The sequence below is a fragment of the Octodon degus genome, unplaced genomic scaffold (assembly GCF_000260255.1).
Source record: "Octodon degus isolate 3935 unplaced genomic scaffold, OctDeg1.0 scaffold00395, whole genome shotgun sequence".
NCBI lineage: Eukaryota > Metazoa > Chordata > Mammalia > Rodentia > Octodontidae > Octodon > Octodon degus.
In genome coordinates this window covers 530816-549919 of record NW_004524971.1, presented here as the reverse complement: position 1 = coordinate 549919, position 19104 = coordinate 530816, and the positions used below count along the sequence as shown (strand labels likewise).

At 38.0% G+C, this 19104-nt stretch overlaps 1 protein-coding gene across 1 annotated transcript; it reads right to left on the bottom strand.

Moving 5' to 3' along the window:
• Window positions 1–6613: 6613 nt before the first annotated feature.
• Window positions 6614–16270, bottom strand: Dse (dermatan sulfate epimerase). Its single transcript, XM_004648383.2, has 4 exons — window positions 16022–16270; window positions 13058–13297; window positions 11165–11372; window positions 6614–9129 (listed from the first exon to the last, which is right to left on the bottom strand). The coding sequence occupies exons 1-4, from the start codon at window positions 16176–16178 to the stop codon at window positions 7371–7373; spliced, it is 2364 nt and encodes a 787-aa protein (XP_004648440.2). The 5' UTR covers window positions 16179–16270; the 3' UTR covers window positions 6614–7370.
• Between the last annotated feature and the right edge of the window lie 2834 nt (window positions 16271–19104).

The window sequence follows — 19104 nt, the reverse complement described above, 5'->3', positions numbered from 1 at the left end:
AGACCTGGTGTTTTACAAAGAACAGAAATTTACTTCCCAAGTTCTAGAGGCTGGAAGTACAGGATCAAGTAGCTGGCAGATTTATGGCAAGTTTCCTTGTTTATAGAAAGCTATGTTTCCATTGTAACCCACATGTCAGAAGAAATGAGGGGCCTCACTGGGGTCTTTTTTGTTCTTTTTAAAATAAGACTGCAGATCCCACTCATGAGGGCTTTACTTTCAGAAGTGAAACACTTTCCCAAGGCCCTACTTCCATAATACGAATTAGATTCAAACCCATGAATTTCGAGGAAGCAAATCATCAGTCTATAGCAAGCGCAGTGTTAAAGTGTTACAGCACCTGTCGCTGTCCTTCCTTCCTTCCTTCCTTCCTCCCTCCCTCCCTTCCTTTCCTTCATTCCTTCCTACCTTCCCTCTTTCCTTCCTAGCTAGACATAGGCACTATATTGGAACTATGACCATGATCCTTTCCCCAAGAGTGCAGGCTACAGGGCAGGCAGAGCAATTATTTTCATGAATTCTTTGTGTCTCCTAAGTGTGAGCCATCCAAGTACAATAGTCAGTGGTAGCAACAAGTTTTACTGTTTTTTCAGCCGACAATTCAACTCTGATTAAAAAATACCATGAATTCATATTTCAAAATAACATTTTCCTTTCTTCAGTTACTTCTGTATCAAAATATAGAACTTTATATATATATATTATTCTCAGAAGTTTTGTATCAAAAACTAGAACTTTAAATTTATGTAAAATTCTCCTCAGAACTCTAATAAATAACATGGATTCATCCTTCTACCAATAAGCCAAATTCCACAGAGTCTGGGGTAAAGAAATTTAATTAAGAAAGACAATAAACAGGAATATATTTTTATTTTAGTAGAAGTCTCTGATTCTGGATTAAAAAGGGGCTTCTACTTATGGACAACAACATAATTAATTTCAGTAGCCAGTTATTTCCATTTCTTTGAAAGACAGTGCCAAAATTATGGAAAATGTTTTGTTCAGAAAACAACTTCTAAATATATACTCATCATTTAATCTGTCTATTTTTTATTTTTTGTGCAAAACCGGGGATTGAATTCAGGCCCTTGTGTTTACCAGGCAAGCGCTTATTCTACTGAGCCATCTCCCTGGCCCCTCATCATTTAATCTGGAGTGTGTTGGGCTGATCGGAATGCTTTTAGAAACTTGTGCCTTAAGATATTCTACTTTAAGCTGAAGCCTCATGAGCCCATCCAAATCGTTAGTGTTTCCACAGGAACTCAGGACTGAAGGCTGCCCAATCACAAGCTGCCACAGACATATAGGAGTGGCACGTTCACTTTGCAGATTTAGAAGGTACTCCAGTAAACTGGCTTCTTCAAAATCCTTAACACAGTTGGTGCTGTTTCTTTTTAAGTTAAGTGGAGAACAGGAGCCAAGACTCTCCCACAGGCTGGCCTACCTTTTATGGTTAATTTTCTACTATCCATTATTGTATATCCTGTGTACCAGTCTAACCCAATCTAGGTGAAGTGATCAAGTCATGCTGGAAAGAGATGTCAGGAGGATTTTGACAATTTCCTGGTTTAACTAAGGGTCAGCCAGTTTGCCTTATTTTTAATAAATAAGACTTACGGACATACACATCATTAGAGATCCTTGAGTTGTACTTTTTCTAGTTAAGTACTCCAAATATATATATACATACATATACCTTTGATCACACATTTTGCCTGTGGGAATTACCTTACATATTCTGTCTTCAAAGTTAATCAGTGAGCTAATTATCTCCTAATTTGACTACTGAAATGGCCTTCAAGCCACTTCCTCATTGGGTCCATCTTCTACATGAACCAACACTTTTTCTTCTACAATGCAAACATTATTATGGAGTGCTTCTTTAATGGCTCTTCACTGCTTACAGTGTGTCCAATGTAACCCTCCCCTAATGTATGTATGGAACACGGGGTGCTATAAGTTTGTCTCCTCCAAAACATATTTGGAAATTTTCTTGCCACTATAACACTACTAAGAGTGTCACTTCAAAAAGTGACAACTGTCACTATCTCAAAGGTGGTTTAGCTTGCAGTCTGGGGTAGACTGTTACAACCGCAAAAAATAAAGACAAGAGAATGTCAGTAAAACTTCAAGGATTGTTCAAAACATGGAGATACCTGAGATCATCAGCTCTTAATGTGTCAATGGGACACATCCCTGACACCCATAACAGAACGGAGAGATTTAATTTGGCTCACAGTTTCAAGGTCTCACGCCATGGTCAGCTGGTCCCAAGGTCAAAGCATCAGGGCAGAGGAGACTGGAGGAGAAAAGTTGCCCACCTCGTGGTGGTTGGGAAGCAGAATGGAGGAGGGCATAAAGAACAAGATACAGATCTCCAAGTCTTATTTCTGTGAGCCACCCTGACACACCCAGAAATGTGCTTTCCTATTTCCCTGGGCCATTCCTCAAGCCATTCAGGTTGACAGTTAAGCTTAATCATCACGTCACACTCTGTGTCAGCTGGACGTTCAAATACAACTCCTTAAACCATACTTACTCTCCAAAGAAACACAAACAAGTTAGTATTTCCACCTAACATAGTACAACTATCCTTTCTACTACCAAAAATGCACTAATCCCTTCCCCTTCAGCATTTCTCAGAAGTCCTTAGTAAAATGATTCCTCTGAGGTTAAGAAAACTTAGCAGGCAAGATAGCTCAGCAGTCTAAAGTGCCTGCTTAAGCAAGCTTAGGCAAGTACAGAGACTGAGGTTCAATCCCTGGCACAACATGGTGCGCCAGCCCCACACTAGGGCAGGCTAAGACGGCCACAAAAACAAGACAAAATAAAAACAGGAAAACTCTTAGCTATAAAGCTCTATAAAATTTAAAAAATAAATTATTTAATCCCCAAATACTATGGTAAATACTTCCCTCATAAGGGAAGAAGGAAAGAAAAGCACTGGACCAAAGCAAGACAGAAAGCTAGCAAGGCAAACATTTAAGTCCTACAACTCCCTGTCTGGTATCCAGGGCACATGGCGGTGTTCAGCAGCTCCACAGGGCTTGGGCAGCCCCACTCCATGGCCTTGCTGGCTGCAGCCCATGTCACACTTCCTTGAGCTGGCTCCACTGTTTCCATTCCACATTCCTGGGGGCTCTGATAATCCTAGGGTCTCCACTGCACTTTCAGCTTCATTCCCACAGCACCATGCACTGTTGTCTTTGAGGTATGGATCGTGACTTCCAGGTCTTTCTTTAAAATCTAAGTGGACATCTCCTTGACCCCTAATCCCAGAGGACCCTTAAAGAGAGGCTCCCTTAAGAGAACTTTGTCAAGCAGCAGTCCAGGGCTTCTCAAACGAGAAGTTTACACGTTTGCACCCTTGAGCCTGTGATGGGCAGCATCATACTGATTTCTGCGATGCCCTGAAGTCATCTTTCTTCTCATGCATGTACGAAGTACCTGGTTTCTTTGTGAGGGTGCTCATCACTTTATCAGCTGTACCTCCTTTGGCTCCAACTTTACACATGGTTTCATGGTGGCTAAAATTAAAGTTTTTCAAAATTTTCTGCTCAAATTTTTCTGCCCTGCTCTTTACCTCTCATTCTCCTATAGATCTGGCTATCGCCACACCCTAAATACTGGGCTGCCTTGAAATTTACTCTGCCAGATCAGTTAGTCCATCACCCTAATCTCAATCTCTCACAAAGTAAAAATTTATTTTAAAACATGTTAGTCAGTGTGCAAATGATGTGTTAAAACATTCTTTGTAGCAACCTTAGGATGTAGTACATAAATAAATAAAATTTTAATTACTGAGACAATCCCAGAGTAACATCTTTTATCTGACTTTATTAAAATCAGATAAAAGATATTATAATAATGACCTCAGAAGATCATCATTTCAGCAAATGATCAGCCTCATACACCACCATGGCTGTCAATAAGCACATCAGCTAGGGAATATGCCACTGACTGCACAGACAAGTTCTGTATGTTAGTGACACTAAAAACCAGGACCAAAAGTCTGGCCAACCACCCAAATAACCAACCACTCATATATTCACCAATGAATTTGAAATGCTCCTTTTTGCAAAGCAACACTGAAACAGATCCCATACTTCATTACTCTGCTTCAAAAGAAATATGACATTGCTTGACTTTGTTGAAGATACAAATAATTTCTTAGTCTTATTCAAATATGCACAATCCTAATATAAAATATCTTTTTATGAGAGCCCTGATTTGTTCCAGCATTATTTTTCACTTAAGCTATTTAAAATCATTGAGCTTAGCAAGAGCAAGGGCCTGAGTTCAATCCCTGGTTCTGCAAAAAAAAAAAAGAAGAAGAAGAAAAAAAATCATTGAGCTTAGGCCTGGCCAAATAGCTCAGCCTGTTTAGGCAGACAAAAGGAATGGGAGTTCTATCCCCAGGCATTCAATCCCCAGGCTGCTGTGCTGGCCCGACCCCCGGGGGCATGCTGAGACAACAAAACTGGGCATGGTGGCGCATACCTGTAATCCCAGCTCTTGGGAGGCTGAAAACAGAAGGATCACAACAAATCCGATGTATACAATGAGACCCTGTCGACCCTGTCCTAAGTTAAAAAAAAAAAAAAAAATTCACTGAGTTTGATGCAGCCATGGCAATTTAGTAAGACACTTCTCAAAAAAAAAAAAAAAAAAAAAGTGCTGCAGTGCAGGTGTAGTTCTGTGTAAAAGCCTAGAGAAATCACCCCCTGCCCACAACATTGCCTCTTCCTTCTCCCTCTCTTTGCTAGCCCTTTTAAAAAAGGGTTTGACATTGGATCTTACTAAGTTTTTCAATTGCCTAGGTTGGATTCAAATTTGATACACTTCTGCCTCAGCCTTTCAGAATGCTGGGATTACAGACATGTGCCACCACACGCAGCTAGAAATTTCTCTCTAAATGAAAAAAATACCATGTTCATTACAAGGAGGTAATGAACCTCATGTAATTTTAATTCATTGTGTTTTAAAGAGATATGATTACTATACAGTGGTACCTTAGTTCAGGAACTTAATTTGTTTTATGATTTTGGGGAAGATTGCTACATCTATGTTTGTGTAGGGATGATAGTTTGTCACACCATGTGGCATTTGTGAATAGAAACAAAATATTTTTTTGCTTTCCACTTTTACTTGAAAAACAAACTGTGACCAGAAGCATTTGTGAGCTGACGTATGCTGTACTTTTAAAAATTACTCCTAAGATGAGGCAGTGTGTTAGACTGGATCACACTATGGTGACTAGCATATTGTCTAGTCCTAACTTAAGGAAAACTGCTTTTGGCACTTGCTTGCACTTTTCATCTCCATTACAAAGAACGCTTGAGCTCAGGTTTGAGATCAGGTTTGCCTGGTAGTCTTAAAGAGTAACACCCCTCCCCCATTTTTTCAACATTTCCTTTTGATCATTTCAGACAATTCATCTTTTTGAATGAGAAAGAGTAGAAGAGAGGAATGTTCAGTCAGGTTAAGTAAACAAAGAATCTGTCACATAAAGCAAGTTTAAATCTTAGTAAGAGCATCCATGCAGGACAAACGGAAGCATTATTCTTTTGAAAAACATTATTCTTTTAAACAGTGTGCAATGATATCCTCCCTAGAGGGTGGTGGACAGAGAGGGAGGAGGATAGGGAGGCAGAGTGAGAGGGTAGGGGGAGGGGGAGGAGGAGGGAGATGGAGATAGAGAAGGAGAAGGAGGGGGGAGGAACTTCCTCAGAAGTCTTTTTCTAGATTCCAAGAAAAATGAGTGAAGTAGAGTTAAAAGTCAGACTTGTATTTTTTAAAGTAAAAAGATTCAAAGTTAGAAATGCAAAAAGGTGCTCACAGGAATTTGTCTGAGTTCTTTTTAAATTACATATTGATCATTCCATGAATAAGAATAGGAAGATTTTCACATTAAATCTGTAGATGAATGCATGTGTTTCTGCTCTAAAACTGAGTTAAGTACATTTTCTGTTTTCAAAGGATAACTATATCAGACCCAACATCCTAAATGTACGATAATTTTATTCTTTTAGTTGCTTTTAAGCGTATCAATTTCTTATGCTTAATTATAAAATGTGGGTTTCGTTTTCGGTATTCTGTGTTGCTGTTACTTCTCAAGAACTTGGTATCAAATAACTCTAAAAACTCAAAAAAGTTTGCCATGGGCCAGCGAGATAGCCCAGTGGACTAAAGTGCATGCTCAGGCAAGCATAGGCAAGCACAGGGACCCCGATCCTGGCCAACCAGAGTCCCGGGGTAGTGGCGCACACCCGTAATCCCAGTGCTGGGGAAGGTGAAAGCAGAAGGATCACTAGGAGTCCAGGCTGCGTAATGAGACCCTGCAACAACCAAATACATTAAAAAAAAGTTTGGTGTGACTTAAATATCAGAAATGGGCTTTTGAAAAAATAGGTGTTTAAATTGTTTGAACAACAAAAATGTAAGAGTAGAGAAATTACTTCTTTTGCATCAAATATTATTTTATAACAGTTTAATGAATGCATGTCCAAACAATGATCTCTCTTCAAAGATTTTGGAGAAGAAAAAGATTTTGGAGAATGTGTTATGTTTTGAATATAATAGAACACAGAAGAAACATACTAGGAAAAAAATTATGCTCTATTTATTTAGCAAAATAAACCCAAAGAAAGTTTTCAATTAAAAAATCATAAGATTCATATCCAGATTAGATCTCCCATATTCTTTGGTATTGAAACTCAGAATATACAACATTTTATTTTGATAATTTTAGTCACCAGATGTATAAGTTTTCGATCTATAATTGTCTCGTATTGAAAAATCAATGAATGCATTAAATCAACCAATTACAGATTTGAAGGGGCTAAACATCAGCAAGCAACTGAAAACAAAGAGGTTTTTAACAATCTTCTACTAGCATTTTTATTACATCATATGAAAAAGTATTCAGGTCCTGTCGTAACAAAAAGTCTGTATTTCTTACAACTGTGTGCTTCAGTCTTTTTCATAATATAGTATCTGGAAATTAGTAATAGCATTAAATTAATGATAATAAAACCTAGTTTTATCTAAGTCTTTTGTTTCTTTTAAGAAAAAACATTATTTAAAAAAAAAAGACATTTTATTCCTTCTAAAAGTAGTACTATGAGGACTGCTAAGTTGGAAAAGTCAGACAAGTCAAGAAACACCAGGGGACAATCAAGCTCCTCTCAAGCCTTCGATACATTCTTTGCTTGCTCCAATCCTGATTTCTCCATGCTCTTTCTTTCTTATGAAAAATATTAAAATGAACCTGGGGAAAAATTTCAGTAAGTGGAGCAATGATTTTTTTTTTTTTTGCATAGACTCATGTGATCATAAAATGATCAAGCAATTAATTCATAGCTTCAAGGCTAACACTGCGACTGGGAACAAGAGGAATACAGCCATAGTAAGATGCAGCTGTCAATCAGAAGGACTGCATAAAGACATCTTTGGCCATGTAGGCTCTGGGCCCTCTGGAAATATGTCAGTTGCATTGCCAACATGACAAAGAAAATTGCAATGTTCAGAATTAAGAACAGTCTGGTATATGAAGCAGACAGTGACAGGGCTCTTCTGTGTGTAGTCGTCACCATTCGTGCCTGTCCAAACCGACCTTTCATCAAGCCCCCATTTTTATGCTTTTCATATGTTACATCTGCAAAATCTAAAAGGTCTTTCATTTCCTCATCTTCATCTATGGGTAGCTCTTTCTGTGCCAAAATCTGAGCTTTTTGTCGAATCTTTTTCTCATTGACTTCAATCTGTTCAAAAATATCAGGGACTGCATCCACAAATTTGTAGTGCTTGCCTCCCCTTCGGCTTTTCTTTGACTTACTATGCTGCTGCTGCTGTTGTGATATTGCAAAAATCCTGTCAATGGCTTCTTCAGTCTGTCTCTTGTCTGAAAATCTTAGCAGGCGCTCAGCAGTCTCCCTAAAGCTTGCCGTATTCCGGACTCGGGACAGGATCTGCTTCTCCAGCAGCTGGAACACTGGCTTAAAATGCTGCAGGTTCTGTTCCACAACAGCAGCATAGTCCTTCAGCTCAGGGACAGAGGTGCTCTTGATGGCAGAACTCTGGTCAAACAGAATTTTCTGATGATCTGCAATAACCTGTGCAAAGGCAGACTGTCCCGTGGTGTCAGCTGTCCACAAGTAAGTTGCATAGGCATGCTCACTGGTGGTTATGAACACATCCAGTCGTTGCCAGTCCCCATGGATGCTGAAGCTCTGCACATCCACAGATGGTCCTATAAAGAGGTAAGCTGCCCTGGTGATGGGCCGGCGGAGGTGCATGGTGACATTCACATAGTTTGTCCCATTGTAGGGATAGCCCCGAGGGTATGTCACTGAGGCAAAGGTTGCTTTCTCACTGTAACCAGTGTCATCCATCCAGTACATTTTATACAGATCATTTCGCTGCCTGATGAAAGCCCCATGGACCCCATCTACCACTGTCTCTTCGAAAGGAACATCCACATTGTGGAAGAAACTTGCTACTGTCTCAAGAGAGCTCTCCTCTCCCAAGTGTATCTGGTCCACAAGGAGGAGAAGCTGTGGGTGGAGGAGGATCAGATTCCTCTGAATGCTCTTCAGCTTCAGCTGGGGGCTATAAGCTCGCACAGCTTCTCCTCGGATGAACACCACTCCATCTTTCTCCACTGCTGCAACCACTCTTCCTTGACAGCTTGCTGCCAGGTCATGCTTGTATTTAGACCATTTAGATGAGCAGTCTTCTGTGACCTGGCCTTCCCAGGGAGAAAAGCAGCTCTTTGACACTGCTGGAGAAAACATTAAAACGTTGTTGAAAAATGTGTACTTTGGCCCATAGAGAGCCTCAGTAATGAAAGGCACACCATTAGGAGCAAAAGTAAATGAGTTCTGGTCAGGATGTTCATGCCCTGCATTAAAATTCCTCCATCCTTTGATCCAGTCTTTGTATTTGTTTCTGTGGACAATGTCATATATTGCACGTCCCCCAAGTTTCCCTGACTTGAAGGAAAGGAAAGAGCGGTCAATTTCTGTAGGTAGTGCACTTCCGTAAGTCACAACACCCCAGTCTTCAAAATAATGCAACGTAGGGGTGCCAAAATCTGGAGGAGGAATTGATTTCAGGCTGGCATCATACCTAGAGGGGTAATTTTAAAAAATTAAATGGTTTTCTGATGAAAATGAAAATAATTTTCCAGAACTGTGATGCTACATAATAAAGCTATAAAAAACAATATACAAATACTACCCAGAACTATGGTCAGGTAGACAGTATTAAGAGTATTTCTGAAAACACACCAGTATCTGGCACACACAGCAAAAACCAGCGGTGACCAGAAAGGAGTGAATCTTTACAACTATGATCCTTGGGTTTGACACTGACCTGATTTTTGCTGCTAATCTCTGCATAGACCTTCTTTGCTGGACAATTTCAGAGCTGCCACCCAAATTACTGGAGCTCACAGATTCAACCGTTTCCTTTCCATTTCTAGTTGAGATCTAGGACACGATTTCTAGTTCCTGATGTAAGAAACTTTCTGCTAGGATCTACATGCTAACAAGCCTTGTGTTGTAGTAAAGAACTGTTTCAGCAGAACTGATACTATTGAATGTTTGATTTGAAAACAGTTCTTCCTATAAAAAGTCATAAGTTAAAACAGAGTAGAACTTCATAGGTTAGGTATAATTCATTGCCAAGTGTTCCTCAAAGAATATAAACAGACAAAATTTTAGAAAACTAATCTTGGAGGTTTAGGCCAGATTCAAATATTTTGCTTTACTTTGCAGATTATGTCATGAATTTTAGGAAATATTTTATTTACAGTAAATGTTTAATGATAAAATAATATAACAAATTTTTACACTGACTAAAAACACAAGTTTTTGAAGTCAGAAAATCTCCAAAAAGTAAAAATAGAACTGACGTTTATTTTTGATTTGGGGTAACTGCCTTGAACTATCATATCATTTGCTGCTCAAGGGCAGAGAGGTAGACTCCTATTATTAGCTCTTTAGTACTTTTTCCTACTGAGCCAATCACCTGCAGTAGAATTACTCTTATTGGTGTTTGATTTTAGAACAGTAACTGGCTTTCTGAACCATAAAACCAGCTATAGCCTACAGTCTCAGGTTCAGGACATCAGAAATCATATTTCTATTGCATAGTGTTGGTTTCACTAATGTGACTTAACAAATACAGACACAAACTAAACTAGTCATCCTTGCCTTCGTTTTGGCTGGTTTTGTACACTCCTTTAAGAGAAGATTTTTAACTGCATTTAGACTTATCATTAACCTCACTCCTATCGTCAGCATTATAGTCTGGCTTTTTACTTATGAAGTGTAAACACTATTATGTAATTCCTCCATATCCATGAAAGGAGTAGGTTAATATATATAGTTCTTTTGTGAAAATAGCTTTTAAAATGCTAAACAATAGTTACTATTTTACTAATATTTTTCTAATTGCTTAAACTTTGAAAAAAATAATGAAAAAACTGTATAAGACTCATTTTGGAGTTGGCTGTAAACTTTCATTTCTCAAAGACCGTGAGGATTAATAAATAACTGATTCCCTATAATTTTCAACTTATTGGATGCCAACAATGTATTTGGCAATACTTTCAAAGGAGAGTCAAACTTCTTCTGGGCTTAAAAGATTACAGCAAAAAAATTACACGGTCCTTTAGTTATCAAAGTGAAGTTGTCAGACACTTTTAACACTCTTCAAAGTTTAGGAACAACTTTCCTATTAGAAGATTATAATGCTCCACTTACCAAAACAACATAAAATATTTCACTCTTTTTTTTCAGGATAATTTGGTCTAAGTTTTGGGGTTTTTTTCTTTTTGGGGGCAGGTTCTTATATGATTTTAAAAAATGATGCACAATTGAATCATGCTAACCTATGAAAATACAAGCCGAGGACATCTCTAGTATAAAAATACCAAGAATCATGCACAGCAATTACATCTTGAATGTAAAGAAACATTTTGAGCAGAGGTTCAAACACTGATATAAGTTGTATTGAAGCTGTACATACATAGGTGATATGGGAAGGTATTTTAAAAGGCTTTAGATCAATTTTTCTTTTTAAATAGAAAAAAGTTAGTGCTCAACATGAATAGTATTCCAGGTACAATTTCTCATAAGGCCAGCTAACCATATCATACCAGAGAAACTCAGTGTGCAGAGTGCACCAGCGCTGCCCCTTGGATGCAGTTCCTGGACCCTCCACCACACGGTTCCTTCTGATCTGGTCAGCCAGCCAGTTTCCACTGCCATTACGCATGACAAATTTATCCAGGAACACTAACTGGCTTTCTGGACCATAAAACCAGTTGTAGTTTGAGTCTGCAATAGCCACAGTTCTTTGAAACCCTGTAGAAGGAAGTTGAACAAATTAACAGGTTTAAAATTATATACTCCGATAAAGTCAGGTGTCGTTACCGATCTGAATAAGCAAGCAAAAAGTTAGATTGGATGCATTCCCGGTAGTCTTAAAAAGGAAGAATGGAAGAAAACTGTGGGCCAGAGAGAAATAATTGTTACCTGGCCATCAACTGGAGCAATATTCATACATACATACATACATACATACATACATACATACATACATTACGTACATATATACATGCATACAAATACAGAACGTGGTTGAAAATAGATTGACAAAACTGAGAATTTCTTCCAAAATGTTACCATGACTCTGTTTACATTTAAATAGTTTCTTTTTAACAGTTTAGTAAATGCTTTTCCAAGTAAATATTACTGTAAAATGTGATACTCCAAAAATCACATTTCAAGTCAATGAGTTCCTTGAAAGCGGATACTTTATTTTCCTTTAAGTTGCATTCTTGGTATGCTGTCTGGCTTATAGACACTAAATATAAGTTGGTTGAACTAATACGCATGAATATCCTCGCAAGTGCTCATGTTAGAAGTTCTCCTAGTGCCGTTTCCAGGTGGGGAAGTAGCCCAAACACAGTCCTAACAGATCCAAGCCAGAAGTGGCTGGCTGATAGATCATAGTTCAAATTACCAAGCACTAGGAAACCTAAAGGTTCCCTACTTAAGGTATGGTCTTTGTTTATCAAGATGATCTGCAAAATAGACCTCTCCTGCATATCTAACAAGCAGTTAAATAATATAGCGCTTAATGTAAGTCTAAACTAATGCTAAAAAATTTGCTCTGTTGTATTTTGCATAACTAATTTATTAAAGAAAATTTTATCTAGTCTATGTATAGGCAACCAGGACAAAAAGATTTAGGTAATGGATTCTTTGTCGCAGATCTGGAATCACAAAATAAAAAATTTATGTTCTGGGGAAAAATCTATCCTGGTGGAATATTACCTTCCAAACTTTTCTAAGATTTTAGTCATGTTTCAGAAGGGAGTTTCAAAGCTTTCCTAGAAATAAACAAGTTATTAAATCCCATTCTCTCAGAAGACTAAGCTACACAGCAATACACACTAGAATTTTTGTAGCAACTGCCTTTTTTTTGTGTTTCATATTTTATACTATTTCAAATATTTAAAGAAAACATTAAAATATGTACATATCTTTTCATCTTTTGAATCATTTCTGCAGTATTTGGAACACTTTGAAAACTAAAATTATATTACTAAAAACTAAAAACTATAATAGGATTGATCAGGAATCACAGAAAAAGGAAGGCTAGGAACTACCGATGTTTGTATTTTATTTAGATAAATAAAAGTGAGTTTATGAGCTTTAAAGCTTATGTAAAGTGTATGTACATATATATACATATATGTATATATAAGCATTAAGAATATATACTAACCTTATACTTACATATAAAAAAGTAGTATTGTGAAGTATAAAAATTATATTTGATTAGTGCTAAGCTTTGTAATACCTAAATCACAAATCTTCATGTTAGATCCCAAATTATCTAGCTATGTGGAGTTCTCTCATTCAATATATATCTTAATGGAAAAATACTCTAAATGCAATGCAATAAACCTCGCAGACCTCATTTTCATAATTTAAAAATTATAATCACATAATGTTTTCATACTTCTGAAGCTTTACTATACCTGGCAAGATGGTTCTATACATAAATGCAAAGTGTCGTTTAAGCCAAGGATGGCTAAAGTGGTTGATGCCAAAGTGCCTCTGCACAAGGAACAGATACTGGAACAGAGATCTGGTGGTGTAGCTGCCATATGCCACTCCTTCATACAGGGAGCCATCAGTCACCTCTCGCAACAAGACTATGGATTTCTCCATGATGGTCAGGACTTGTTTGGTCCATAAGTATGCTTCCTGCAGATATCCTGAAGGTGAAACACATACAAACAGTGGCTAAAGACATCAACAATATGGTCAAATGCAGCCCTCAATATCATCTCATCAGTTTATGGTATTACAAATTGCCTTGTGTAAAATTCTCACTTGTTAACATTATAAAGAATATCATATTAACAGAGGCCAGTAGCCAAGTGTCCTTGACATAAGTAAAGATGCTCCTGCATACAAGTTACTTATTAATTAAATGATAATAAACCCAGAAATGGTAATGTCACTTGCAATATTGAAACAAAACTATACCACCTATCAGATCACAAAAAGAAGGTGGGTAAGACAAGATTTATACCTTAAGACTCCTATTTACTTTTCCTGAAATCTTCCTGAAAGTTCTTTTTGAAGTTTAAAAACTGTTGCTTTTATTTGATAGGGTTTGAAATAACCTATGAAATACTACAAGTGCTATGCAGAGAATTTCCAGTGTGTGCTGTCATTGTACTTTTCATGCTTTTAGATTTTACAGGATCTGAAAAGGCAGCACAGTGGGGTGAGAATCCACTGAAAAGGAATGGTGAAAATAATCAACCAGGAGTGCCGAGCTTGCCAAAATGAGCCACGTGGCTTCATCCACGCACTTCTCCAACTGGTCACATTTTTCAGTGTCCCTGCAGAAACTTCAGAGTCTAAAACAGTTTGATGAAATCTTTTGGACATAGAAATTTAGGCACATAGGCAGGAATAATTTACATAGCATTTATGATTCTTACAGCAATGAACAGAGTCTTAATCTTTTTAATAACCTGCTTATGCTTTGTTATCCATTCCCTCCCACCCCCAAATTACAGAAAGGTTGATTTGTTCCAGATGTCAGGCATATTACCCGAAAGAAACAGAACTTTGATCTAAACCTGGGACTTTAGATTTAAGATTTGGCTATTTTTGTTTGCTTTTTTTGTTTTTGACACAGAGTCTCACTATGCAATTTGGGCTGCCCTGTGCTCGCTTTTGTAGCCCCAGGCTGATCTGGAACACGTAGTAATTCTCCTGTCTCAACCTCCCAAGTGCTGCATGTGGGACCTAGATGGCATGCAGTTCCAGGGATTGAACTTAGGACCTTGTGCTTGCCAAGTAGGTGCTTATGGCTCTGAGCTATCTCCCCAGCCCCCTTATTTGCTTGTTTTTAAAACACATAATGGGTCTGGGGAGATAGCTCAGTAGAATAAACACTTGCCTGGCAAGTGCATGGTCCTGAGTTCAATCCCTGGTAGCGGAAAAAAAAAAAATGCCTGGGGATAAAATGAAGCTCACTGCCTACCAATTAGAGGACAGTCTTATTGTTTTACTTCAATAAGTGTATCAGTCACCTTCAGTGTTGACCACTCTACTACAGCCTGCATAGTAGAGGAGGTGTCAGGATGCTTACAGGCCCAGGTTCTACCAGCTCTAGGTTTGAAACCAAGTCTCTGTCTCAGACACTGGACCTGGCCCACAGGCACAATTGTGTCCTCGGCTACAGCTCTACGGAGGTGACCATTAATAGCACTTGGGCTCCTTCTACTACCCAGTTCTACACTGGACCTGGTCAGTCTTGTTCATGGCTTTCCATTTCAATTTTCTGTCATCTCATTTTTCCTCTCTGTCCTCCATCTCCAACAATATCCAGTGTCCCTGAGGCTGCTGTTCCCTGTACATTACATTATTTGAGTTTCCTTCTCTTCAATTCCCTCTTTAGGGACTATTACCTATAGGAAATATGGTGCAAACTACAAATTCCTGTCAGTACAAGGGACCGATATTTCCCTTGAAGATTTTATTAAGAATGGTGGCTGATATGACAAAGGACAAAGTTTGGTCTAGTTGAACAATCTATAAAATGTTAATTTTATGGGAATAGAAACAAAGAGTTAAATTCTCTTAGATTTTCAGAGGCCAATTGCATACTCAACATTCTAATAATTGACCGTGATCTTAAGAGCTGCTTCTCTTAAAAACATTATAATTTATAGATTTCCATAGCAGTTGTAATCAAGTTAGAGTTACAAGAAAAAAAGCAAAGCTGACAATTATGTAATATGTTAATGCAAAGAGCCATATAATCCATGAAAGCTGCTTCTAATTGTGATTTAAATGATCTAGCCTGGTTAAGTCTTTAAAGGAAAAAATAATAGTGGTGTTATAATTCCTAATTGTGTGTTAAGAATATTCTTTTCAAATAGCAAACCAACTGTGTAGCCTATCCATTTTTATTTTCATTAGTCCGGGCGTGCAGTACATCATGATCACATCCTCATGGGGTGTTGGTACATGCACAGAGCACATCATAATTCTCCTCTTCCCCTTTCTCTTCCTTGCTTTCATCTTTTGGTTCCTTTCTCTTTTGTAAAAGTTCTATTTTTCTACTTCCTAGTATCTGTCTTTTATTTTGCTCTTTATTCATATTTTGGGTTTCTCCTATGCCAAGCTGGCAGTTTTCACAGCCCAATTCTCTAGAAAAATACTCATCCCTGACCTTATGCTGTAAGGATATGGCCTGGACCATGTAGGCCATAATTACGTAACCTGCAGGCTAACAGGACTAGAAGCAACTAAGAAAGCGATATCCCTTAATTAGCTAAGAGGCACCCTGGGTGTTACTTCATCTCATGGGCTTAGTTAAGACCCAAATGTAAACATGTGCCTAAGAACAATCATTTAAGCCACTGCCATTGATGTCATCTTGGGTATTTCCCTGGCCATGATATGATCACACGCACCTTGATTCATCAGGATGAGGCTTCCTGTGAGCAGCGCCATGCAGTTGGTGGGCTGATGATTGTGCAGGTATTGAAAGCCCCATCCTCTCCTGTATGACGTTTCATACATATATCCTGAGGCATTGGCTATCACTTCAAGAAACCTTTCCTGCTGCATCTTGCTCAGGTAGTTGTACAAGAAGTCGTAAGCAGTGGCAAAACCCACCAGGGAGTGAGCCAGTGGCACTTCATCCCAAGGAGCATCTTTTACCAACCTGTAGAGACAAACAGACATGTCAGCAGCTGCACCAGGGCTCACAGCCTGCACCAGCCTTCTGATGCACCCATTTCTCAGAATTCCAGAGTACAAATGAAGACAGCATCCAACAGACCACAGGACACCAAACTGACTTTCTTCCCCATTAGAACCAAACAAAAGTTGGTTTCATGTGAAAATTAGCACCTTTCTCTAGGCTTTGGGCTACAGTAAGATTTGAGGAATTTAAATGTTTGATTGCAAAGAGATTTAAACCACAGGGCACGTAATGGCAAAATTCCCTGGAGTCCTCACCATCCAGTGCCCAGCCTTCCCTTTGCACATCAGTTTCCTCTCTTCTCGCCAGACAGTGGGACATCTAAGTCCAAGCTGCCTCAGTCAGGACAGATTTACAGGTCAACACGAGGGCAGAGGGAGATGAATGAAAAGGTAGAAGAAGATATAACTTGATTCTATCTCAGAATTCCACTATCTCATTCTTTACCATAAAATGAACCACACATTCTTTAAGGTTCTTCAGACACCTTCCGAGATTCCTGGAAGTTGATCCTCTGTGTAGTATTATATCATCACTTTTCAGGAAACCAAATCTGCTTGACTACCTACATTATTTTACAAATATTTTAATAGTGTGTGGTCTGTATTAAACAGGAACCATAATAGGATATTGTACGATCAGAACTGTGAAGAGTTATCTGCAACCCCCTCCTTCTCTGTTCAGGAGGTTTCTGAGTGATCCGAAAGACAAGGAAACGGAACGAAGAGTGCATGTGCCTGAGGAGGGGAAGCAATGCCTCAACCAGGGATTAAGCACACATCCTATGTGTGAAGCCTCAGCCTCTTTCTCAGAATGTTTTAAAATTCCTAAAACATGAAATATAGGCACATAAGGAAATCCCATACTTTGAAATGTAGCTATCAACACACATTTAAAAAAATAACAATGTAGGTATTTTAGTTAGGTACTGAATATGATATTTAATATTAATAGCTACCATAATTTATAAATGGTGATTAGCATAAACTTTAATATGTTGGTAACAACTGGAGTGCAACGTGGAAATATTTGTGGTATCACCTATCTGTAACAAAGTTTCAGGTTCTCCCAATATTAGTGCTGCTGGTTATTTCTATTAGTTGAAATTAGTGAAAATTAAAATGCAGTATTTCCTTCCAAATGAACCCCACAGACCCTAGCTGCAAAATAATTTTAAAATATTCTGAGCACCTCTTCCAGACTGTATTATTCCTTTAGACATTTATACTACTGACACCATCTTGGTGGGGCTCTCCCTAGACACCCAGTGAAAATTTCAACAAACCCTCCAACAATATTTCACCTTCTTCCTTGCTTTTCTGTACCTGTAGTAAGTACATATATAAGTATATATCTATGTGTATATGTGCATATAAGTCCATATACTTATGTATATGTGGATTTGTATATGTATCCCCTCCTAGAATTTGTTTTACTACAACACTAAGGCAAGTCTTTAAGAGTCTGTGCTACAGGGGTGTGTGTGTGTGTGTGTGTGTGTGTGTGTGTGTGTGTGTGTGAACACAGGAAGAAGCTCTCCTAGACTAAAACCTGAGACACAGCAGGGGACTGCTGCCTTATTAGAATTTTAATCCTACAGTATGTTTTTCACTGCTGCATACAAAACTAGATTCTCCACTAAGAATGGTGAGATATACCTAAAAGAGTTTCTATAAATATTTTTGGAAAGCAAAGAGGAAGGGACAAACCTATAAAGCAACACAATACTACTGACAATGATAATGGATCATTGTGGAGTCAGGCATGTGGAGGATACCTTCCCATTTAGAAATAATTAGTGAAATAATTAGTTGCCATGATGATAAAGCCTGGTATAAAAAGAATAAGATCAGCGGGTTTCTAAACCAGCTTGCTATATAACCAGCAAGTAACCTGGTGCACTTGCTGGTGCACATAGTCCTTCTAAGCTGACAGTGAGAATGTGAATCAATTCCCTACTTCTGAGGAACAAAAACTGTGAATCAATTTCCTACTTCTGAGAAACAAAACCCAGACTGTATGCTCTAGGCCAGGGAATTGGGAATATGTTTTTCATAAACTCATGCTAAATGGTAAGGCAGACACCAAGTTATTTGTACCAAGCCCTGTGTCACTATACTATGTCATGAGTACCTGTAGATGATGACTGATATAGCCACAGCTGCTATTAGAGATTTTTTTCCTCTTATTAAACCCATATACATATGAATAACCAGTGGGTTTATTCTATAGATAACAGAACATGTGACATAATCATCAGTCTGCAAGAAATACTATGTAAAGTTTTATGAAAACTCCTATGCTCCACCATATGATTTTCAATTCACTGAAAAACTAACATACTAGTTTATATATATATATATATTTCTGGTGCCTTCCGATTCATCCCCATATTACAAAAGCTGATGTACAATAGCCATAGTTCTGAAAGGTTTTTTAAATCCTTACATATACAGTCCTACCCTACCTCAGAAACAATGTGCAACAGTGGAAAAGACCACATTTTAAATCATGAGAACCAAAGAAATCTGCTCGCAGTCCATGGGTAGAAGGAAAAAAACTATCTTATTCAATGTAATGTGAACCAGAAATCAACAAATTTACTGAAAAAAAAAAACAACCAGTGAATCATGAAATCATTCTTTTAAACGCAAAACATTAATTTGTAAGTTTTGCTTTTTTTTTTTTCTTGGAGTACTTTTATTTTAATTTATTTTATTTCAAAATTTTATTGATAAACAGCAATGAGACAGTTTCAAATCAAATCGGAAGTATAGTTTCAACAAATAA